General features: G+C 35.6%; 3 protein-coding genes across 5 annotated transcripts; all 3 read right to left on the reverse strand.

The window, feature by feature from the left end:
- Positions 1-2,085: 2,085 nt before the first annotated feature.
- Positions 2,086-10,880, reverse strand: syt19 (synaptotagmin XIX). 3 transcript variants are annotated; one of them, XM_046863816.1, is made up of 8 exons: positions 10,862-10,880; positions 8,816-8,910; positions 8,281-8,476; positions 8,042-8,097; positions 5,707-6,111; positions 3,487-3,606; positions 3,095-3,206; positions 2,086-2,985 (listed from the first exon to the last, which is right to left on the reverse strand). In XM_046863816.1, the coding sequence occupies exons 3-8, from the start codon at positions 8,453-8,455 to the stop codon at positions 2,681-2,683; spliced, it is 1,173 nt and encodes a 390-aa protein (XP_046719772.1). In that variant the 5' UTR covers positions 8,456-8,476; positions 8,816-8,910; positions 10,862-10,880; the 3' UTR covers positions 2,086-2,680. The 3 variants fall into 3 exon arrangements, with proteins under 3 accessions (XP_046719772.1, XP_046719770.1, XP_046719771.1); XM_046863814.1 differs by having other exon boundaries at positions 8,042-8,115; positions 10,862-10,876; XM_046863815.1 differs by lacking the exon at positions 10,862-10,880 and having other exon boundaries at positions 5,719-6,111; positions 8,042-8,115; positions 8,816-8,906.
- si:dkey-12e7.4 (uncharacterized protein LOC558132 homolog) lies at positions 10,521-15,144 on the reverse strand. Its single transcript, XM_046863817.1, has 6 exons — positions 14,846-15,144; positions 14,364-14,415; positions 14,076-14,263; positions 12,180-12,338; positions 11,769-11,879; positions 10,521-11,021 (listed from the first exon to the last, which is right to left on the reverse strand). Exons 1-6 carry the CDS (start codon positions 14,990-14,992, stop codon positions 10,908-10,910), a joined length of 771 nt encoding a protein of 256 aa, XP_046719773.1. The 5' UTR covers positions 14,993-15,144; the 3' UTR covers positions 10,521-10,907.
- A 2,659-nt stretch (positions 15,145-17,803) lies between these two features.
- Positions 17,804-23,580, reverse strand: got2a (glutamic-oxaloacetic transaminase 2a, mitochondrial). The gene is made up of 10 exons (XM_046865179.1): positions 23,393-23,580; positions 21,222-21,378; positions 20,867-20,995; positions 20,660-20,719; positions 20,411-20,572; positions 19,901-20,005; positions 19,614-19,764; positions 19,192-19,357; positions 18,856-19,006; positions 17,804-18,763 (listed from the first exon to the last, which is right to left on the reverse strand). The coding sequence occupies exons 1-10, from the start codon at positions 23,473-23,475 to the stop codon at positions 18,641-18,643; spliced, it is 1,287 nt and encodes a 428-aa protein (XP_046721135.1). The 5' UTR covers positions 23,476-23,580; the 3' UTR covers positions 17,804-18,640.
- Between the last annotated feature and the right edge of the window lie 625 nt (positions 23,581-24,205).

Consider the following 24,205-nt stretch of genomic DNA (forward strand, 5'->3'; position numbering starts at 1 on the left):
ATCTGACCACATGACTTTCTCCCATGACTCCTCTGGATCATCCAAATGGTCATTGGCAAACTTAAGACGTGCCTGGACATGTGCTGGTTTAAGCAGGGGAACCTTCCGTGCCATGCATGATTTCAAAACAGTTTGTTTATCATATATTGTGATCTCTGGATTTGTTTTTTTTTTAGATTATGTCTCTCACAGTGGACATGCACCTACGATGACAATTTCAGACCCCTCCATGATTTCTAAGTGGGAGAACTTGCAAAATAGCAGGGTGTTCAAATACTTATTTTCCTCACTGTAGATAGATATTTTTTTCCAAAGTAAAATTCACATATTTACAGCAGGACAGAGAGTTTGAAGTATACAAAATGTCATTTGTATTATAAATAAAACAAATGAAACAAGGGATGTCAAAAATACTCTAAGAAAATAGTTAAGAGCCTTCGACTGAACAATTACTACAGTGATTGATATTTTTCAGCTGGCAACAAGTTATTTAACTCTAACTTATGCAGTAAGTTGCCTCTTATTTCTTAAACAACCATGTCAGTAGGCATATCCTGTGGTCATGGAAAAGAAGTTACTCTTTTTCAAAAGGGCTAAATTATTGGCCTGCATCTAAAAATTAAGGAGACTCAGTTGAAACAACTAAAATTGGGTTAGACACTATCCATTGTTAAACCTGAACATTGTTAAAACCCAGAAGGATAGAGGCAAAGCATCATCCTTGAGGAAGACGTGGTCAGAAAAAACTGTATTCAGTGTATAAGAAAACTACAGAACTGGAGCTGCTACTTTCAAAGAAGACTGCAACTCCTCTGTAGTTTTCCATGGACATTCTACAGAAAGCCATCAGGAGGATTAGACTATGCCTTTGATTATATAAAGTTGGTGAAGAATCATTTACTAAGTAAATAACAAAAAGGTCAGCAAAAACTAGGAGGGTGTTTATCATTTCCAAGGCTGTGGAACTGTGCTTTTCTTACTGGAGGCCCACCTGATGGCTCATATTTAGCAAACAGTGGATGGTTTCACATCTCACATCTTTGAGAGGAATCCGTGGGAAAGGCCTTAAAAAGCAAAGTAGCCCACAGTTTATCATTTAAAATCTCCGATATTGACAGTTATTCATGTGCCTTTTTAGCATGTGATGAAATTATTCAAAATGTAAACATGTTTTTGCTATCAAACTATTATAAAATAAAAAAAATTATAACAATAACTCAAACTGGATCTGCTATTATTTGGGTTATAATAGGCTAAAACATAATAAACAAACTGTTAAAAAGAGGATAAGCGGAAGTTCTGATCTGTTCTGATGTGAATTCTTTTTGAGCTCTCCCATGTCTCGTCATTTGCCTATTACGTTCATACACGCTTATGTTGATGTACTTGGAGAGCCATCTTGTGGCAACAAATATACAGCCGTCTCTTAAAATTCTGGCAGTGTTCATGAAGACAGATCAAAATGGTTATAAAAAAGAAATAATTAGCTGAAATTTATGTGCATATACACACAGTCACCTCCAAAAAACTTTTGGAAATGAAAGGCATTTTTTGTGACATTAGCTTTTGCTTTTATATAACTGCTATTTGCGTCTAGATTTGTTAAAACACTTTTTAACCTGACACATTTGGTGCCAGACCACCTAATTTCTAGTCAATTGTCTCAAGACTGTGACCCACTGACATCACCAACTGTTACATTCTTCTTTTGTGATGGTTTTCCAATTTGTACTACATCTTCTTTTATTAACTGTTTGTTTAGGGGGAGGGTTTTGTCTCCTCTTCAGTATGTGAAATGCATGCTCAATTGTATTAAGGTCTGTTGATTAACTTGGTAAAAACGTTTTTCCTTCCAGTTATGAAGTACCTTCCAATTAGATTGAAGGACTTTCTCTGTGAAATTGCAGGCAATGTTAAATTATCATTAAAAAATAATGAGCATGCCCCAGAAGCAGCCATGTACTATCTGGGTCAATGCATTTCTTCAACTAAAAATATTTATTGTTCAAAAGTTGTTTTTCTTTATCTCTGTATATACAAATCTATCATCTCAAATTATTCATAGTAAAAACAAACAGCGTTGTGTGTGTCTAACGAGCATATTTATTGTATGAAATTAACTTCTAAGCAAAAGTACATTTAACAGTAATGTGTAAACATTTGTAAAAGGCATACAATCTTATTTACAATACTACAATACATATCTAACTGTAAATATTGTCAGCTGCTTTCAAATATATTTTGTGTATATTTTTTACACTACTATTTTTGCATTTATTTAAATTTCATATAAGTACATTGTTATTCCATTTTTGACAGTTTTTTTTTTAATTCAGTGTACTGCGATTTCTGCCTTGTGGTCCAAAAGAAAATAAAAATATAAATTATTATACAGCATAAATCTTTAAAAAAGAATTTAGATAAATGATGATCATTTACTAAAAAACAATAATGGACAATGAAATGTTTTGATCAAAAAGCCCATGCCTTAAATTTATGAAGATGTTGCAGGATGTGCTTTATGAAAGATTTTTGGGAAAACAAATCTTTGGGTTTTTTAAATACATTTTTAACATTTAATTATTGTACAATTCGCTGGTGTTTCTACCTTATGTTGTTTTTATTATTACCTTAATAACACAATACTGTTCATTGTGTTAAGTCCATGGTGTGGTTACATTTACAAGTAGAGAAAATGCCATTTGGCTACTGGCTGTCGAAGTGCATTCATCATTAACCTCCAGTGCTCGTCCTCCATGCTTTCAGTCTTCCCAAAGCTTAGTTGACCAATTAGACGCTTGGATATTTTTCGACGACAGAGCTCATAGACAGACAAAACGAGGGTGAATTCATTAATCTGACCTTCTGGTAATCTGAAGATCAGGACCTCATTGAACACAGTCATGTCTGAAAAAATCCTCTCAGTGGTTCTCTGATGTCTAATCCTGCACTGGTTACACACAATTTTGGTTTTGGCATATAAAGCTAAAAACAAAAACAAAAAATGCAGTGTCATTATGTGACTTTATGTGAATTGTAACAATCTGAATTAGCTCAAGTATTTCACAAAACATTCTAGAATTGCTCCTCCTACCTCTTTTCACCTTACTAGACTGGAAAACTGTCCGGATCTTCAGGACTCCCACCTCTAGTCTATGAGACGTAGGCATATATTTGAGAGACAGAAGGACCTGACCAACAATGTCCTGCAAATTGAGGATACAAATCAATACAAAAGCTATTTTACCAGATTCCCGCAATTTCTCTAGCAAGTTCTCTAGTCTCTCTCAGCATGCTACCTAAATTCATTTTTACCTACTATCTTTATGAAATTAGATCAGAAGTGCAGATCACAAGACTTAATCAATTAACATTTATAATGATAGAAGCATTCAAAACTGTGCTGCAACTTTGTGGTGCAGGTAATGTTTCTGGTTTAAAACATGTTTTAGACTGTTTATTTGTGTCCATCTTATATAGACTCACTTTCTTTGGTTTTTGTAGGTCTGCCTGCATTTCCAATGGATATGAGATTTTTAGACCATCCAGAGATGCACGGACCTCCCCCAGGATACCATGTCGGGAGTATTTATCAAAATCTCTCACCTAAAATAACAAATAAAGCTTAATACAGAAACAACATACAGTCATATGTGTAATGAATGAAGATATTATGGGTCAGACTTATGAGCAGGAGACACAATGTTGATGTGATAATCATCTGAAATTACTTTTCTTTGTAATTAAGTGTATGTGTAAATGTGTATGATTGTATCAGTTGAGCCTCTTTCTGTTAAAAAGTCCTGGGGGATGGATCTTTTACACCAGGGGTCACCAACATGGTGCCCACAGGCACCAGGTAGCCCGCAAGGACCACATGAGTAGCCAGCGGGCCTTTTCTAAAAATAGCTGTTTCCTACTTTGTTAAATCATTGTTGATAATTATTATGAGAAATCATTAACATGATCAGTGTCTTCACATAGATGAATATCATTAATTATTAATAATAACATATAATAAAAGGTAAATTGAGCAAATGTGTTATCTTAGATCATACTGAAAACTGTGTGTATCAAACTGGTAGCCCTTCACATTAATCGGTACCCAAGAAGTAGCTCTCAGTTTCAAAAAGGTTGGTGACCCCTGTTTTACACAGTCAAGACATGAAGGCCTAAAAGATTTGGTACCTTTTGCCAGAGGGGAAGAGGTGTCAGTCTATTAGCTAATGATGAACTTGACGCTGTACTTTGAGCCATGCATTGTTACACAGTTTGAATCAGAAGTGAGTTCAGCAGAGGACTGAGCACACAACCCTAGGGAGATCTGGACTGACTGAGGTCTCTTAGTCAGAAAGATCAAGATTCAGCTGCTGAGGGAAGTGTTTAGAGCCAAAAGGCTCAGCTTCACAATCAGGTGCTGAGGAATGATGGTGTTGAATGCTGAGCTGAAGTCTATGAACAGCATTCTTACATAACTGTCCTTTTTTTGATGCTCAGAAGTAAACCTAATAATTATTCTGTCAAGATCTTATTGTTATGTATAGATAATGCACTAGACTGCATGCACAGAAAAGGGCAGGCTGGATTCAGAAAGTGATAAGATTATATAAACAAGAGTTTTGAAAATCATCTACCAGAGAAGACAGAGTGCAGAACTTTCCCAAAGCAGATACAGTAGGCCTCAGCATCAGCCAGCATAATCAAACATGGCAGCAGGACAGAAAAGTACATCTAAGCCAGATTCTGCATTCAAAGCAGATTTAATTCCATCTTTACGTCTAATAAGAGTATTATTAGAACCAAAGTTAAGCTCTACAACAGCAAGTCTGTTCTTCTCCACAGCTCTGTGGAGAAACGTAGGTTTTTACATGGAACATATCTAATTTTTTTTTGCGGATTTTTCGCTGTATCGTGGGATTTTGTAGTATATAGGTAGTATTGTTGAGTTATTTGAATTATTTTTGCAGTAAAATAATCATTTTCTTGCCTAACAAAACCTTTAAGAAGAGCTGTAATGCAGTATATTCAAATAATCATCACCTTCATCATTAGTTCTGCACACCTAATTCATCATCTTCTTCATCATTCAAGTTGCATCTTCACTGGTGAGTACCCATATAGCCTAGTGAGTACCCATTTAACAATTTTTTATGTTAAAATTACGTAGGTTTTAGAATATTAAAAGTGTTTAGGAGCAGAGGAAAGGTTTATAAAACCTTAAGATAAACAGGTATTCTGTACACTGTACTGTATACATATTAGGTTGCCACTTCGCAGATTTTTGCCTATTTTTGTTACGTTCCAGACCCCCTGCGATAGGCGAGGGATTACTGTATACTGAAGGGGTACAAAGAAAAACTTGAGACAGATCTAGGCATTTTACTAGTGATTAGTTCATATTTCTAAGAACTGTGCCATGAAGCAAGATTTATGAGAGACTAACCAGTCCTCCAAATGATTGGTTGCTATAATACAATAAAATGAAAACATATGATTTTTTTAACAAGATCAAGAGCATTGTTAAACTTTAATGGCCAAGGAAACTAATCCAGAGGCTAAAATAATAAGGTCACTACCACATTACCACATAATTTGCACATGTTTAACAATGAGATTTTAAGTATAAAAGCATTATTTAGTAAAATTCCAAAAAGCAACGCTTCAGCAGTAGCCACTGTTTCGTTGTAGAAGACAAGAATCCCACACCTTCTTCCTCACCTCTAGCCGCACTGTGATCATGGGCACGTCTTCCTTAGTCACTGTGCAAAAGAACTGATCCCCAAATTTAGGATTGCAGCTGTCTTTGACTGGGCGTGTCTGCCACTCCTGAAGTACACAACTTTGCTTTTGCTCTTTACCCTCCACTGCTACCCATAGCACTTTTACATGAACAAATGGGTCCACACTCTGGCTGAATGCACGTGTTGCAAGGCCTCTTGCCTCCAATACAGTCACCACCAACCGAGACTGCAGCTGATCATAGAAGAGTGAGAAACGTAGCGTCCCTTGAATGTGTTCCTCATCCACATTCCCAAGACTGTCTGTACTGCCAGCCAGATCAGAGCTGCTGTTCAGGTAGGAGGGTCTCTCTTCATCATGCAGGAGATACAGCTTTAATAGGAGCATTGGCATATATGATTATAAGCTTAATTCCAGTCCATGATTATAAGTAAAATTCCATTTAAAATCTTAACAGTATAATTGGTATCGTATTAATTACTTGTTTGGGGAATATATGATTTATATATATATATATATATATATATATATATATATATATATATATATATATATATATATATATATATATATATATATATTCTTCACTAATATAACAGTATTTCCCTATTTTGCCTGTTGAACAATAACTGAAAATTCTTGAACGTATTCCAATGATTCTATAAATTGTCTTGCTGCCACATCATTGTTTAGATAACAGAAGTTGTTTGAAAGGGTTTCAGGATAAAGCCTCTAATCTCATTGAAAAAACAAACTTAAGTGTCTTTATATGAATACACACTACTGGAACTTTAAATAAGATTGGGTTCTTTGGTCAAATGGAACCAAATTATGGCTTGACACATACTGTACACGGAGATGAAGCCATATAGAAAAGTTTCCCAATGCCAACAGTTAAATATGGAAATTTTTTAGGATACATGGCATCATGTACTCTATTAAATATCAACTGATATTAAATGAACACATGACTGCCTCTGTCAGAAAGCTTAAATAAATTGTTGGATTTTCCAGCAGGACAATAATTAAAAACATACAGTACAGTGCAAAAGTTTTGGGCAGTTTTGAAAAATGCTTTAGAGTGAGAATGCTTTCAAAAATGAAAGTGTTAATAGGTTATTTTTTATCAATGTAAAAAAAATTTAGGTAAATGAACAGAAGAGAAATCCAAATGAAATTTTTCATTTCTTACTTTTGTACACTTTGTAAACCTTTGCACAAAGTCAGGGATTTTATAAGCTCAGAGACAGGTGTATGATTCAGCAATTATACCAAGCAGACGCTGATGGTCATCAATCTCATATCTAGGATGAAACAGTCATTGACAAACAGAACCAGCTTTATAGGTGGCGAGGAACTGTGCGAGGAACAGCCAAACTCAGATAGATCCCTGATCTTAACGTCATTGAGTCTGTCTCAAAATTTGAGGAAGCCTACATTCCCATAAGATCTGTGGGTAGTTCTTCCTGTTAAGTTCCTTCAAAAACTGTGTGCCAGTGTACCATGAACAGCAAGTATAATTGATGCTGTTTTGCAGACAAAGGGTAGTCACACAAAATATCGGTTTGATTTGGATTTTTCTTCCATTTATACACTTTTCAAATTGTTAATTGATAAAAATAAACTATTACCACTTTTATTTTGAAGGCATTCTTACTTTACCACATTCTAGACAGCACCTGCATGAAAACGTTTACACAGTTCTGTACATCAAAATCAACACAAAAATGGTTTCATGACCACAAAATTAAGGTCCTGTTATACTAATCCCAGTCCTCTGACTTGAACCCCATAGATAGTCTATGAGGATGACTAACAAGGAGAGAATTTAAAGAACCTGGAAAGATTCTGTATGGAGGAATGGTCTCATTTAACTTGCCATGTATTTAACAACTTCATCAGGCATTATAGAAGAAGATGAGAGCTATTGTCTTGGCAAATGGCTAAACGTGTGCCAATAATTGTGCCATGAATATATTTAACAAATTTTTTATTTAGTTAACTTTTATAAAACTGTGATCATCACAACTGTGCCATCTGTGTTCACAATTGAATCAGTCTATTAATTCTGACAAAATTATTGCCTGGTAGAATTTTAATTTGTAATATATTTCGATATGAAATAGCTACTTACAAGACTAATGCATATTAATTTAATTCAGATTATAATAAAAAAGAAAGATAAAACACCATAATCCACAAATTCTAAATAACAATGCTATAAATGATATACCATGGGAAGAGGTACATTAGTGTCTAATTATAGTAATCGCTTACATTACAGAATGGCTGTATTACTCACCTGGTTGTTGGTCATCTGCGAGTTTTGAAACATTTCACTTTTTGCAGACTGGCTGTCTGATTGTGAACAATAAACTGCAATTAAATATACAAATATTTTAACCATGTTCTCACAGTATTACTTGTTTGGTGTCTCTTTTCGTAAATAATTGTCCACCTGATTTCATCAACAATATAACAGCAAATGTTTATTTACTGATCTTATAAATGTGTAATTATGAGGTTTGCAGGAGAACATACCAGCATGCTTGGAAGCAGTCTGTTGTGTGCAGTATCGATGGATTTGCCATATTAAAATACAGATGGAAATAAGAAAAAGAAACAAGGAAATCGCTAAAGCCAAGTGTTTAACTTCTTCTGAGAATGGTATCCGAATGCCCCACAAGGACTTCTGTAAAGCAGTCGACAGCAACATTTTCCTCTGCCATCTACAGCACTATTATGAAGAAGGCACATGGTGTTATTGCTGTATGTTACACTAACTGATCTTATTTAAATTACAGATAACATTTTAAAATACAAAACATGAACACAGAAGTTTGGTGATATAAGTTTTGAGAGAAAAGACAAATGCACAGTTTATTAATGTCAACCTTATCTAACTTTAAAAACAAGACAAACTTGAAGATAATAAATGTATATAGTATTACATAAGAATCACTCAAAACAATAATAATACCAATTACTTTTAGAACTGTTAAGTTTTTAGGTTAAAATATAATGGTTTTGAAATATTATTGGTTTTCTTTCTTCCTTGATTGAACAAAAACTGTACCTTTTAAAATAAGATTCTCAGCTTTGGTTGTCGACAGGCTTCAGCTATGGTGGCTTCAATTTGTATTAATCCTCAAACAGGCTGACTGCAGGCAGCTGACAGATGATCAGCAAACACCAGGGAAAACCAGTCAGAGCACTTTTTTATTTACCAGATGTGAAACTCTCTTTACCTTTATAATTTCTGAACTCAGAGTGAAGTATGTTCACATATGCAAATGCATCCAGTTTAACAAAATGTCTTTATTGCTTTTCTTTATTTGTAAACCATGTTTAGCATTCCTCTATATGTGCACTATGCAACTTCATTCAATAAATAAAATGTTTTTTTTTTACAATAAGCAATATAACAGGTAACTAAATGAAAAACACAGATAACAATAACTAACAAGAAAAGTAAACAGAGCTCACTGTGGCTGAAGGAACAAGGTAAGGTGTAAGGTTTTAGGTTTGTTTGCTAGTAAACACGCCCCAATGACAATGATGTTTACGTCAGAGATCACATATAAAAGCTCTGCTCTGCTCTGTCTGAAAGCAAATGTTATTTTTTTCAGTGGTGGGCCGTCTGGGCCAACAAAGCCTTCTCTGCTGGCCTAAACACTATCAGAAGCACTGACCTACATTTACAACCTAAATTCTAATAATTGTTCAATGAAATTGTATTAATTTATTCTCAACAGTTTATTCTTTTCATTTCTTAGCGTTTCCCTTGGCTGCACTGTTTCCAGTACGTGTATATCACGTATATCATGTGCTGCCATGTGAATCTAATCTGCCCAGGGCCTTCAAAGTACTGCTGGCCTTTTTACCTCAGTCTCTATTAGCAATGGGTCTGTTTCTTTAACCAATTAGATTTCATATTCGCCTCACAGGGCAGCTGTCTGGCCCAGAATAGCGTCAGCATTTTTTCATCCTCTGATTGGTTGGTCAGAGGGAAATTGTTACAGTCAAGTTTGACTAGCAAAACACGTCTGTAGCTCTGCACACAATAATACATCTGATTCTGCATCTCTGGTGAGTAGGTTGTATTTTATTTATATTTTTGTCATGTTATTAGACAAATATTGATTCTGTACTGCTCCAGATGATGTAGGTGGCACAGTTGCGGTTGTAGTGTAGAGGTTAGGATCTTGCTTTAGTAAAATGATATTCACCCTCTATATGTGAAATGCCTCTCTCTCTGAAATTCCATGCGTTGTTATATTGTGTTTCTGTATAGTATTAATGGTTTCTGAAAATGGTGTCTCTCTCTCTCGGTCGAGTTAAACATGCTCCTGAGGTTCCAGTGACCACTGTTCCTGCCCCTCTCCCCTCCGTGGATCTTCACACTTCTGTGCAGCTTGGGACGGTCTCTCATCAACACCTTGGGTGGTTCCATGTAATTCCGGAGTAGAACGGGTGCTTTTGAGGACGGATTGGACTGTAGTTGGTGTCGGCGGTCTGCTGCACTGACTCGGGAGTGCAGTTTGCTTCTGATTATCATCACTGTACCCCGCAACTTTGTATATCTGCTTCAAATGGACATTTGGTGCAACCCAGATGAGGATGGGTTCCCTCTTGAGTCTGGTTCCTCTCAAGGTTTCTTCCTTATGGCATCTCGGGGAGTTTTTCCTTGCCACAGTTGCTCATCAGGGACAAACTTACTTACAAAGAACATATTTACGTTTAATCACCACATTATCTGTGTAAAGCTGCTTTGAGACAATGTTCATTGTTAAAAGCGCTATACAAATAAAAATGTATTGAATTGAATTGAATTCTATAATCGCAACATGATAGTGGTGGTATTAAGAGGTGGATTTAGTCGGGTAAGATCTCACTGAAGGCCCAGGGACCAAAAGCACGGCCCGCCACTAAATTTTTTTTTTCTTTATATATTGTTTGCCTTTATTTTATATTTGACAGTATTGTTTTGTTTTTTTCGTTTCGTTTTTTTTTTTAAAAATTAGTATTACTCAAACTATTGCAAATGAACTTGGAAAGGTTAGAATAGTCCCCTAGAGAACATTTAGTAACGAAATGAAGCATACTAACAAATAACACAAACCTTTTAGCAGTTTTATCATTTATAATGTATATTTTCTTCAGCAAAATCACCATGGCAGAGCTTCACCAGTGTAATGCAGAAACGTGCCATGGTCCTTCTCATTCAAGCCTTTAATCACAGTCAAGACAGAACTAATGCTCTCTTCTATACTCAATGGTGCCTACAGAGAGAATGCAAAACAAGCATTTGTTACATATTATTTTTTTACATTTAGGTATAAGTGGATCAATACTACAGGAACAGGACTGTAAAGTACAAATATCCATTTTCAGCTCCAAGAACAACAAATTCTGAATATAATAGACACTGGCTAACTTAAATGTTAACATGCAGTTGTTGGTGGTAAACCAGTCAACGTTTATTTCTTAATTTGTTTAAAAAATTAACTCTGTATTTAATCAACTATGACTACAATTTTTCAAATCATATGTTCTAAATGAACAGTTTTTCAGGTAGCTAGTCAGAAAGGTTCCAAGGGATCTGGCTGAAGTGTGCAACAGTACTAGGTTCATGTAGAACAGGAACAAATAAAGGCTGCTTGTGCAGGAAGTTTTTACTTCAAGCAGGTACAACAACCGGCCATATACAAAGCTCAAATAATAAAAAAAAAAACCCTGTCATTAGGTCATAACATTTACTGTGTTCATTTATTAATCCTTAATAACTTCCTCATAGAGTCACAGGGTTTAAATTAGTCTCCTTGTGTAAATAAAAAACAGATGCTAGATGAGACCAGTTATGAGCATGACTGATGAGTTTAGGAACAGCCTGAGTTTGTTCTAGCAGTTCAAGGGATATAATGACATGCGTTTTATGTACTATAAGCTGTAATACCCTGAATACAATTGTTTTAACTAACTCCATAAGTACAAATCTCAGAAACTAAGCAGCAATGAAATGTGTTTACCTCCGGACCTCCCATATCTGTGCGCACCCAGCCAGGATGAATAGCCACACAGAGAATCCCATCAGCCTCCAGGTCCACTGCCATACATCTAGTGATCATGTTCAGTGCACTCTGTCACATTGTTCAAATCAGAAAGCAGCATCTTATTTTTTTCTTTTCCAAAAAATAAATTATGCTTATGAATAATCTTTTTTTTTTTTTTTTAAATGATGGCCTGCATTTTCTGTTCCTTGCAATTTAGGCTCATTAAGAATGCCAAATCCATTCTCAAAGAAGTCTTGTGGTGTTCAGCTACATAAACAATTTTGTCTAATGTTCTGATAACATTACAAAGTTACAGTGTTTATTTCTTTTTTTTCTTTTTTTTTTTGTACACAGGATGTTAAATGAAGACTGTTAAAGGGATCATACCTTTGATGTTCTGTATGGGTACCATTTAAAGTCCTTAGCACGTTCTCCCCAGTTGAGCTCAACAGAGCCTAAAAGTGAGGTCATGTTGATGACTGCAGCTCGGTGGATGCCCATTCCCACTGCATTTGCAGCAGCCAGCTTTAACATTGGAAGCATCGCCTAACAAAGAAAACCATCAAGAGTCTAAAACCCATTGTGACAAACTAGGCATGTGTTTTGTTTGGCTGTCACAAATACATGATTAAAATAGATTTTGAGTTTATGGATGAGGATACAGAGAATAATCAATGACAAATTGGAAATCTAAGTGAAGTGACACTCCAAAAGGTGGCGATAATAAGCCACAAAATGTCTTGTCATCAAACCATGAGAAAAGGCATTTATCATCATGACAGAAAGCAACGCTCTTTATTGCTCTATCCCCATGCATGTTGGAGTGTAGATGATGGGAGATAACAGAGGATGACTAAAACAAAGACAGTTTATGTTTTTTTATGCTGTGTCTGTGGGAATATATGAGCATGTTCAGTAACCAGCATAAAACTACTTTTAGATGATTCTGCTTTGAATGTGATGCCCTGCTCTGTGATAAAGCTAAATGCTACAGTATAGTCATGTTCCAGCAAGCACAAACTTTTCTATGAAGGCTAAAGAATTTAACTTGATTGAGGACCATGGAACAAAAGTAAATGTTATATCAAAATGTATTAGATTCAAATTAAAGTTACAATTGTTCCACTCATTTATGATTTCATAATGCAGTTGTGTAGATCACTGGAACTTAACAATAAAAACACAGAAAAATCTAATTTATAGCTGAGCTCAAAGCCTAATGCAGCTATTCAAGCAACAAGCCACTTGTAATATCAGTGACCTGCAATGAAAGACATGAAGCTGTTCCTAATTTTTAAAACCTTTTTTTCCAAATTGGTATAAGACATTCATTTATATGCTCTGAATTTTATTTTAAAATACACTTTTGCAGCTCAAAAATAAATAAATATATTAAATGTTAAAATAGAAATAAAGATCTCTTTTTTAAAAACTATTTTTATATATGGCATAACAGGCCACGTTAAAGGTCATTGTGGGCCAAATTTGAATAATCATTAATTATACAAATTATTTCAATTAATCATTTTCTTATTCAGACAGATATTTGGAGTACAACATTTTCTTTTCTATTCAAGAATTGTTTTATTAGTAATGGTAATCCTAACACTTGATCTTATAGTACCTCTATAAGATAACTCATAGTACTCTAATCATCTTTGACAATAACAAGTACTAATAATAATTGGTAACATTGCAACAATAAAGCTCACAGTCTGTTTTAATTTTAATGGATTTGCCTATAACAGTCATAATTATAAATCTATTTTATATCCATTATTTTCTTTATTTGATTTATGAGTTTTTTATTATTATTTTTATTTCTCTTGCTTCTCTCACTTACAGAAAGGAGCAGCAATATATATACACACTATATATATATACACACTAGAATTTCTGTTCAAAAAATAAGATTTATATAAGATTTTGCATATACATTATATAAAAATGCAATAACGGGAATTTATTTCACATTAAATAGTCAGAATATTATTAATATATATTAAGAATTAGATTGCATTCATTTGTAGCATTTATCTACAGGAGAAAGTTGTCTGTACAAGCAATAATCATTAATAAAAATAAGAGGTCAACTAATCAATTATCTAAATACTCAATAATGACAGCCCCAAAAGTACAAACTAGGACTGTCTTAACCCCCAGGAATGTCCCAATTTAGTATTCAGTTATTAATTTTAAAGCCTATTGTTTAGTATCTACTGTGGGTCATGTAGTTACAGGAGTGAGGAATGCCTATTTATGTAGGTCAGATAGACAAATCACCTTGGTGATCATGAGAGGTCCTACAGAATTTGTATGAAAGTTCTCCAACATTTTCTCAGCGGTCACTGTTTCAAAGTTGGCTATGATGTTGATGCCAGCGTTGTTGATAAGGCAGTTGAGGCCATCCTTCTGCACAATTTGTTCAACCTCTACAGCAGCCTTCTTTATACTCTCCTCACTGACAACATCTAGACAGATGGAAGGGGTCGGAAAAACAACAAACAAACATTAATGCAATGTGGTCAACATAACAGTGGGATTTAAAGGTCAAAACTCTTGAGTTCTTACCAAGTTTGATAATGTGTATGTTTGGGTGGTCCTTGGACATGCTCTGTAATTCCTGTTGAATTAAATGACAACCAAAGCTGCACTCATTTATTGACAAAACCTGCATGAGCTATTTACCAGGTACTGAGAGGGTTGGATCTTGTGCTGCTGTGTGTGAGTGTACATGGCTGGGTTTATCTTAAAAATCTATTCGATTGATACTGCATGCTTAAAAAAAAAAAAAAAAAACTGTAGGTGAACCTGAAAAATATATATATATTAGTCATTTGAAGGAACTACTGGTTTCACTTTCCACCATTTCCTTTTGCATGCAAACAGATTGATACTCTATTTATTTCGCATACAACTCTTCAAATGAATGTTTGCAAAGTAAAACTGTCCCCTTTTTAAATCTATATCAGTATTGGATTGGTATTGTTGGTATTGACATTGGCAGTCAGTGGTATTGCCCAACCCTATGGATCAGCGTTAGTGCGGTTTACCTTCGCTTCATCCGGATTGCGCGCAGTAGCGATGATCTTTCCTGGAAAACATCCCCCAGTTACTAAGCGTTTAACTATTTGTAAACCGAGGCCTCGGTTAGCACCGGTTACAAGGACAGTTTTGCAGACTTTAAACGCGTCACTCATGATGCGATCAACACCCCCCACCTAATCAATTCCTTCTTTTGGAGGGGGTTGAGGTCCCTTGCAGTCTGCTGTCTAATTTAATGTGCTCGCTCAGTAAACCAAAGTAGACACGTTAAATAATTTCGCTCAGGTGATTACAGTAAGCCGATCTAAACCTTTGACCTTGCAAACACCAGATCAGTGGTGCTCAGTTGCAGGACATCTGAGCTGCATGTGGCACATACACGTATTGACCCATATTTAACCAACCACTTACACCTGCAACTAAATGAACACGTTTATAACAGCATGCACTGCGCATTTTTTTCAACATGCAGCAAATCACACGGGGTGAAGTTACCTTCTAACTCAACCTGCCCCGTTCCACCTTAAATAATGCTGCAGATACGATAGAAGACCTCTAGATGTCGCTCGTTAGTAATTAGACTATTAGATTATATTTAAGAGTCTAAAGAATAATAAGAACTTTATTGTCATTACACATGCACGAGTAAAAGGCAACGAAATGCAGTTTAGGTCTAACCAGAAGTGCAATAGCAGCAAGATATGCAGGATAATGAGTGTTTACAAGAGTTATATAAATGAGATAAAATGGTATTATAAGAGTAATTTACAGATGTGTATGTACTATGAATATAATATACAGATGGCTATTACTATAAACTGAAATTTACAGAAGGGTATGTGCTATAAACAAAATTTTGCTATTTTGGCTATTACTTTAAACAGTAATTTACAGCTATGTACTATGAACATAAAATACAGTTTCATATTATTCAACTTGAAAACTACAAAACGGGTACAAATTAAAATGACATGTTACAAAGTTGTAAAAAAAATAAATAAAATAAAATGAAACAAATGACACAGTGAAACAGTTTTAAGGGCTTTGGAGTTGCTGGTGGTAGTGAGAATGTCCAGGTAAGATTAAGTTCCATACAAAACACAGAAGAATGAGGCTTAGCACACTTCAATTTACATTTGTGTAAGAAAAACTTAAAAATAAATAGGTTTATCAAAAAATATTGCCTTTTTTAGTTTATGTCAAAGCAACCAAACAGAACCTCTTTGCATGACAAAGAAAAACTCTGTGATAAGAATGCACAAATAAAGATGCAAAAATCCTTCCAAAACAAAACTATGTGCACAATATGAGAAGAGATGAAAAACAGATTCATCCTTAGCTCCGCAGAAGGAACATAAAGTGTCAATGGCCGGAAATATCTTATTTAAAATAAAGCTTGTTAGGATAGAAGAGATGAAGTATGTAATAAGATACATCATAAAACTTGTTGCAATTAAATAATTCCAAAAATTCCAATAGTACACAACATATGGGGAAATAAACGATCTCCTTCTGAAACAGATGTTTGATTTGTTTATTATGACCAAAGGAGTGGAGAAAAAAAAAAAAAAAAAAAAAAAAATAAGATAGTTCCTATACTAGTTTCAAAAGTATGATCTATAAGACAGAGTCCTGAGAGCTGGCCGAGTTATTAAAAAGCAACATAACTCCTATTAGGAATGGCATCCATTACAATAGCAAACTCCCATGGAGTAACCGGTATTTTAAATGTAGACAGAAACTTAAAATAAGAGTAGGTGACCATCAGGACTGATTTACTAAGACCAAACAAATATTATGAGGACTAAAATTATGTTTATAGATCATTTGGCAAAAAAAAAAATATATATATATATATATATATATATATATATATATAAAAAGCACTTGCTTATGAAAATTGGTCTTTAGGGTCAGTTGAGATATACAGTATTGCAATTACACAATAATTAGAAAAGAAGGCCACCCAACTTAGAGAAAACAAGGTTACAAAGAATATTCATAACTACTAACCACAGACTTTTTGATATGTCTCATGTTTCCACAGGAAGTTATACAACACTATCAATGTCAGCACATACAGATTTGTCCACATAAAAGGAGAGAACAGGGCAGGTCAGTCTCGGCTTTAGCGAGGAGAGTTCGACCTCTCAGAGATAAATCTCTCTGTAACCAAGAATGTAATTTCCTTTTGGCCTTTTAAACCACTGGGTCAAAATTGAATTCACATCTAACCTTCTAATCCTTACATATGACTACACCCAAATGTGTCACTTGTGGCTTAACTGGAATACCAAACAAAGTAACAGACAAACTGGAGTTAATGGCTAACAGTTGACATTTATCAAGATTTAGATAAAAAAAAAAAAAAGAAAAGGTTTTAATATGCTCAAGGGCAGGGTCATCTGCTAGCTGCCTGGTAAGAATATAGTAATACCTTTGTCAGCAATACTAATACCTATTACTAATACTTATAATGAACAGAACTGCAAATAAGAAAGGAAGAAAGAAGTTGTGCAGCCAAGAGAAACAAGTGAGGAGACACAGAGCAACCTTGACTCCAAGAGATTTAAGATTGATGGAGCAGTTTCTATTATTGTGGTGTTCTAATGAATTTGCAAAAAGGTTCACCAAATCAAGCTTCTGAAAGGGACTCGTATCTGCAACATAGTCTACCTGCATTTTCAATGCGGTATCTTGGCCAGTAAAAAATGCTGCAGCGCCCTCTAAAGGCACGGAGAGATATTCAGCCACACAGAATGCAGTTTGCTGTCAATATTGTGCACCAATTTACGTTGTACCACACTTTAAAGGTATAAGTTGCATAATTCATTGCTGGCCACCTTGGGCAGCATTTTAAAGATATATAGATAAATGGATATCCATCCAGCCATCCATCCAATGTTAAGTAACAGTATATTAGCTCAAATCTACAACAAGAAAAAACAAACTCTGGACAGAAACTCTTGGTTTGATAGGCTCATCTTTATTTGTTTACTGCACATAATAAGAGTTGTTATACATAGAACATTTCACATTTGAGAACATTTTGACTTTTTTAAATAACTGATGACCAATCAGATTCTTTATATATTTATATATGTATTTAAACTTACAAAATCCATATCCACCAGTAGTTGAATCAGATGTGCAAAATAATTGAAATTATGATTATTCTTTGCCAAAATGTTGATTTAGCTGTAACAGTATACAACTTGTAGATATACAATCTACATTTCGCGGAATAGAACAAGTGCTTTAACAATGACAAATTACACACAATGGATGACATCCAATACATACCCTGCAGCTAGTCTGTTATCCACCGCTTCTGAACTCATTCCCCACTAAAAAAAAGTGCTTTTGCTTCTTGTAGAATTAAATACCCATGAGTTTACTGGGACAAAAGAACATGAATCCAATCATTAGATAAATTGCAATTGCTGTAAATGGGCAGACCAGCTGGCTCATGCTAATGTCTTTATATAGTTTACTTTTAAGTGCTTTAAATTCAGAAAAATAACAGACAATATATTAAAACTAGAGCCATAAAGAAATACTGCTCTTTGGGAACTTTAATATCAATAGTCAGATTTTTATCATTGCTCAAAGTGAAATTCATAAGTGCATTGCTTTCAATCCTTAATTTCTTTATTTTACAGGTAAACAATAATATCAAGATGAGTTGACATGAAAACAGGATAGTCCTACTTAGCACCCTTCCAAAATAAATCCCAGTTTAAATGAAGGGAAGCATTTTCGTGTCTATCTTCACTACAGTATACAACATCAACAGATTTGATTTACTTGGTAACGGCATGGATGGCATGTGCAAGGTAGGCCACGTTTCCGGAGGTCACACCTGCCATCGAGATACGTCCATCCTTTGTCATGTAGACAGAGTACTCATTAATTAGACGTTCCACCTGAAAAAGGAGAATGGGAACAAGAAAAGAAAAAGATATACGATTAGGAACTACTGAAAAAATATGTAAAGTCCGACTTTTAGTTTACTAACCTGCTCTGGCTTGAGGCCAGTGAAGCAGAACATCCCAATCTGGTCAATGACGTGCTGCCAGTTAAGAGTAGAGCCCTCCTTTTTAAGGTTTGAGACAAGCATCTCCCTCATTTTAATTATGCGGTCTGCCATGCTTTTCACCTCAACCAACCTATGAGATAGGAAACACAAATTCTGTTTACTTTTCCTAAACGTTTTCCCACTAGACTTTGAGAACATTGAACATTGCTGTGGCGATTTGCTCATTTAACCTAAAGAGCATTTATGAGGTAATAATCCAATTCCAATCTAATCCAATTCACCCCAAACACAGCTGTACACTACGCCAACACTTACCACTCACTGTAGAGTTCAGGTGTGTTAAGGATGGTTGCTGCAATGCGAGCTCCATTCATAGGTGGGTTTGAGTAGATAGGACGGATGAGGATCTTCAGCTGGGACTCCACTCGCTTGGCCTCCTCAGCATCCTTACACACAACAGTAAAACCTCCCACACGCTCACCTGGACATCAGACATGGCCAAAGATCACTTACATTGTATCCAATAGTAAAAATCACATCACTGGAAGTGACTGCAGTTGCGAGTAAACAAAGAAATAAAACGACTCTAGTCACTTTATGCAAATACAATTAGAATACAATTAACAAAACACTAAAGAAAGATAAATGCATAAAAGTAAGGACACAAAAACTTAAATAAAAGACCAATTATAACTTAAATGTATGTACAAAGACTATTCACTCTGATCAGCACTCACCATACAGTCCCATGTTCTTAGCAAACGACTGGGAGAGAACAATATTGTGGCCTTGTTCAATAAAGTGGCGCACAGCCCAAGCATCCCGGTCAATGTCCCCACTCGCAAAGCCCTGGTAGGCCATGTCGAAGAACACCAACAGATTTCGTTTCTGTCAAAAAGAAAAACTTGGATATTATTTACAAATAACGAGCTTAACGTGTTCTAAAACTTTACCCATTTTATTTACAAAATTATTTTCTCATAAGTGCAAAAATAAAATAAAATAAAATAAATAAATCCAGCACCTTGATCACATCAGCCATCTCTTTCCACTGTTCTGGTTTTGGGTCAACTCCAGTAGGATTGTGAGCACATGCATGCAGAACAATCACACTCTTCTCTGAGATTTTCTAAAGAAAAGAAGTACAAAAAAACCTTAGCCGAACTTTATTCCATAGTAATTTAATACATATTAAACAAATTACAAAAACATAAGATATATACTGTCTGTTAACTACTAATTATTTTTGGATATAGACTTTATTGTTAACAGGACTTTCAATTCAGACTTTATCAACTGAAACAATTTGTCTTTAAAACACCAAGTTACAAAGTAATTAAATGCAACCAAATAAATTATATTCCAGGTTATATTCTACTAAAATATTCTACATACATTTTATATAAAATAAAACTGTACCTAAAATTTAAAAGCTTTTAAAAATTATAATCCAATTAAGAAAATAAATAAATAATTGTTGTGGTGAGAGTCACTTTGATTAAACAAAAATGACAAACACTATAGTGCTCCTTACCGAGATGTCATTAATGGCTCCGTTGAAATCAAAACCGCAAGTCTTTGGGTCATAGTAGGTGTAAGCCTTCAGTTGCATGCCTGCATCCCTGAAGATGGGTGTGTGGTTGCCCCATGAAGGCTTGGGCAAGTACACATCTCGCGCTGCATTGTGGAACCGAGACTGCAAGGAAACAGGAGAAACAAAATAGTAAAGATAACAATAGATCCATAATTATGTGGTTAAATTACAGGCTCACAAATTACTAACCAGGAAATTGGCTCCAACACGCAGAGATCCGGTTCCTGAAATGGTCTGGACAGTGACACTCTGAGGGAAAGAATCATTTTATTTAAGAAATTATTTTATTTTCAAGTACAAACCATCAAAAACTTAAAATCATACAAAACTGCAAATACACACACACACACACACACACACACACACACACACACACACACAAATAACATTTCTTACTCTGCCACTCTTCAGGACTTCATTGTCAGCTCCTAGAGCCAGCTGAGCACAGGACTTGTTGAAATCTGCCAGGCCTCCAATAGCAAGGTACTCTTTGTCCAGCTTCTTAGCCGCAATCTGGGCCTCAGCCTGAAAATGTGTTACATATGAAATAATAGAAAAATAAATAATAGCAGTCTTAACAGTGGATGAAGATTAATCTTTATGAAGATCTAGATATCAAGAAATTAAAAACAATAAATAGGAGATTGGGTTGGTCCCCTAACTTTCCAGTCAGTGTCAGATAGATTAGTGAAGACTATGAGAATTTATTCTAAGCCCCTATATAAAACGGAAGAGATATTTTAGGCTTCACCTTGCGGACGCAGTTGAGAACATAGGGTTTTCCCTGATCGTCACGATAAGCCCCCACTCCAAGATTCATCTTCTTGGGGTTGGTATCACGCTTGAAGGCCTCAGTCACTCCAAGGATGGGGTCAGGTGGGCCCATCTGTACTTCAGACCACCACGAGCTGCAATGCAGATAAAATTATTTTACCTACACCAATGTTGCCCTCTGTATAGCAAAACTAGATTTGACATTTCTCTGTAACATAGCACCATAAAAAAATAAGAACACAAAATAGGATTGCATATTATATTATTTCTAAAATACATACAAGTATTCATTCTGTAAACAAGTCTCCATAAACAAAACTAAGTCTATAGTGTAATGGTCTTGTAAAAAGGTCAAATATTTGTTGCAGGACTCAAAGACCAGCAAACCTATCATGTACCCGGGGTCATAGACTAATCTTTATGGAATCTGGATTTCTGCCAATATCTAGGGTTCAACTTACAGTCCAGTCTGTCTTTCAGTCTCTCAGGACCACCCTACTATTCATGTGGCATTAACACCAAGAATACATTTTCCTAAAGATTTCTTTGCTTCCTGTACCTGGCCTTACCAGTGTATACTGTGTAGAACATCACTAATATTTATATTTATTTGCAGATTGATTGCTATGACCATATGCTGCTAGAGAAGAGTTAACTGCATAATATTAATCTTCCACCTTAGTTGCTCTCAGCTACAACTACTATTATGCATCAATTACACCAAGTACAAGTTTTTCAGTTCACATTCAGGAAAAAATAAAAATAAAAAGTTAAAAAAATATTTTTTTTTTTGCATGACTACACTATTCATTCATGTAGCTCATCATAGCCTGTAGTTAGACATAGGGAGTAGTTATTACACCTCCACCCCCATCAGGAAGACTGATAATCCAATGAGATGCACAACTCAAATCCACACCCTCCTAGTAATAAGCAATCACTCAATAAACACTCCAAGGTCCAAACACTTTACAGACATGATGTAAAACTCTGTTCCAATAGCCACAAAAGGTAAACTTACAATGGCCTACAAGTTATTATTTATAAATCAAAGCAAACATCTTTGTGCTTTTCTTTTTGTTGTTGTTGCCTGACATCACTGTAATAAGAACCAGTATCTGACATCACACCACCACATCCCAAGGCAACTTGCCTTGACATAATGACTAATAATATAACTACTACTAACAAGCAGAAATCTAAAGAAGAATTAGTGCACCATTTTCTGTCAAATGTATTGATTAAAGATTATTAAGAAAAAAAAAAACTACACGAGTTTTTACATCACATCTTTGTGGAAGTCTGTGGAATTGGAAGGATAAAGACTACCTATAAAGATGCACAATATTCATTAATGACTCTTCTGAAACCATTATTAGAGGTATACATCTAATCTGTTTTGGTTAAAAGAGATCAGTCGAAAAGGAGGAAAATAAAAGGAATGCATACATGGGCACAGGATGGTGATGATCCATACAGACACAGGATATTGATCAAGCTGTCATTCATTTTTAAGAATGCACTTTTTATGCATACATTTTTATCCATTCTCCAATATAACATTAGTAACATATTGCGATCTAAAACTTGTGGGTCGTAACACGCAGACCGGAACTTGGAACCACAGCAGTTTTTATGAAAAGTTGATTACACTCTAGCAGGCCTAGAAATCATAATCAAGACTCCTACAAAATAGCTAAGCGGCCTTTTAATATGAAATAAAGACTTTGAATTATCCACACAAGTTACTTTGGTGGTTGGATTAGCAGGTTAACTAGGAAGTCGTAGCAGATGCAGGTCATTAATCAGTTCACGCGAAGGAAGCTAGCGGCACGCGCTGTTTGATTCGTCAAGGTGACACCGAGGAAGCGCCGTTGACTGTTAGCAACTTTTCACTGATTCTAGCCGGTAGCTACCTGCTGTGACCTTCATAACTACCGACTTTGTTTAGCATACACTGCGTGTATAAACCTGCACATTAATTACCGAGGATAGAAATAAAGCAGCCACATAATAAAATCGCTGGGTTCCAGGCCAACGCAGAGATGCATGATGGGAATGACCCGATAGAGAAAGAAGCTAACACGGCTAACTAAACTCCTGCAACGCTACAGTTTAAAGCTCATTTTTCAAAAAAGCAGACTTTACCTTGCCCGTAGAGGAAAGACTCCCAGAGCGGGGCTATACGCCCCAACAGCTGAGAGAACCTTGCTCGATTTCAGCAGGGCCATTGCTGCAGCAGTGCGTGATTAAAGCTAAAGGAGAATACACACTCACACACACTCACACGCTGAGAGAGAAAAGCTACCACTAGCAGCACAGCTTTTTATTAAAGCACACACAGAGCGAACAGCGCCTACAACAGGACAGCACCGGAACAGCACAGACAATTGACACCGATCACAGGAAAATGTCTCATTCTGGTGCAATAGTCGGGGTTTTTTTTTATTTCTCAATTGGTTTGATTAAAAAAAGTAATTGTTTAAGTAATACTTAAAAATAAAGAAATTAATAAAAAAAAATCTTGCTGTCAATTGCTAACTGCTGTTTGGTAGGTTGCGCGATGCAGAATGCCACTGCTGAATGACTGGAATCATGCACTGTGATGTCAAAGGCAACTTATCATGATTTGGTAAACTGTATGTCTGCCTCTAGTGGTGAAGCGTGGAAATACAACTGAATGCAAAGGAGATTGTACTCGCCCCAGCGTGTCAGTAAAAAAAAAAGAAAGCCCAGCAGCGTCTCTACTTCCTGAGAAGGCTTAGAAAAGCTCATCTCCCTCCCCCGATCCTGACCATGTTCTACAGAGGGATTATTGAGAGCATCCTGAGCAGCTGCATCACTACCTGGTTTGGGAACGCAAGACCCTACAGAGGATAGTGAGGACAGCTGAGAAGATCATCGACGTATCTCTCCCCTCTATCATGGACATTTACAGCACACGCTGCATCCGCAAAGCCA

The sequence above is a fragment of the Silurus meridionalis genome, chromosome 13, assembly GCF_014805685.1.
Source record: "Silurus meridionalis isolate SWU-2019-XX chromosome 13, ASM1480568v1, whole genome shotgun sequence".
In the NCBI taxonomy this organism is placed as follows: Eukaryota; Metazoa; Chordata; class Actinopteri; order Siluriformes; family Siluridae; genus Silurus; species Silurus meridionalis.

Coding starts and splice junctions, on each gene's coding strand:
- syt19 (XM_046863814.1), bottom strand. CDS start 8,455: ATGTTGCTGTCGACTGCTTTACAGAAGTCCTTGTGGGGCATTCGGATA. Junction 6,112..8,041: donor CGCAGATGACCAACAACCAG/GTGAGTAATACA, acceptor CTCCTATTAAAG/CTGTATCTCCTGCATGATGA. Junction 2,986..3,094: donor GTCTAGTAAGGTGAAAAGAG/GTAGGAGGAGCA, acceptor TTTTGTTTTTAG/CTTTATATGCCAAAACCAAA.
- si:dkey-12e7.4 (XM_046863817.1), bottom strand. CDS start 14,992: ATGAGTGACGCGTTTAAAGTCTGCAAAACTGTCCTTGTAACCGGTGCT. Junction 12,339..14,075: donor GACCTCTCATGATCACCAAG/GTGATTTGTCTA, acceptor TTTCTTTGTTAG/GCGATGCTTCCAATGTTAAA. Junction 11,880..12,179: donor ACCCATACAGAACATCAAAG/GTATGATCCCTT, acceptor ACAATGTGACAG/AGTGCACTGAACATGATCAC.
- got2a (XM_046865179.1), bottom strand. CDS start 23,475: ATGGCCCTGCTGAAATCGAGCAAGGTTCTCTCAGCTGTTGGGGCGTAT. Junction 20,573..20,659: donor GTGTTGGAGCCAATTTCCTG/GTTAGTAATTTG, acceptor GTTTCCTTGCAG/TCTCGGTTCCACAATGCAGC. Junction 20,006..20,410: donor GAGCCATTAATGACATCTCG/GTAAGGAGCACT, acceptor TCTTTTCTTTAG/AAAATCTCAGAGAAGAGTGT.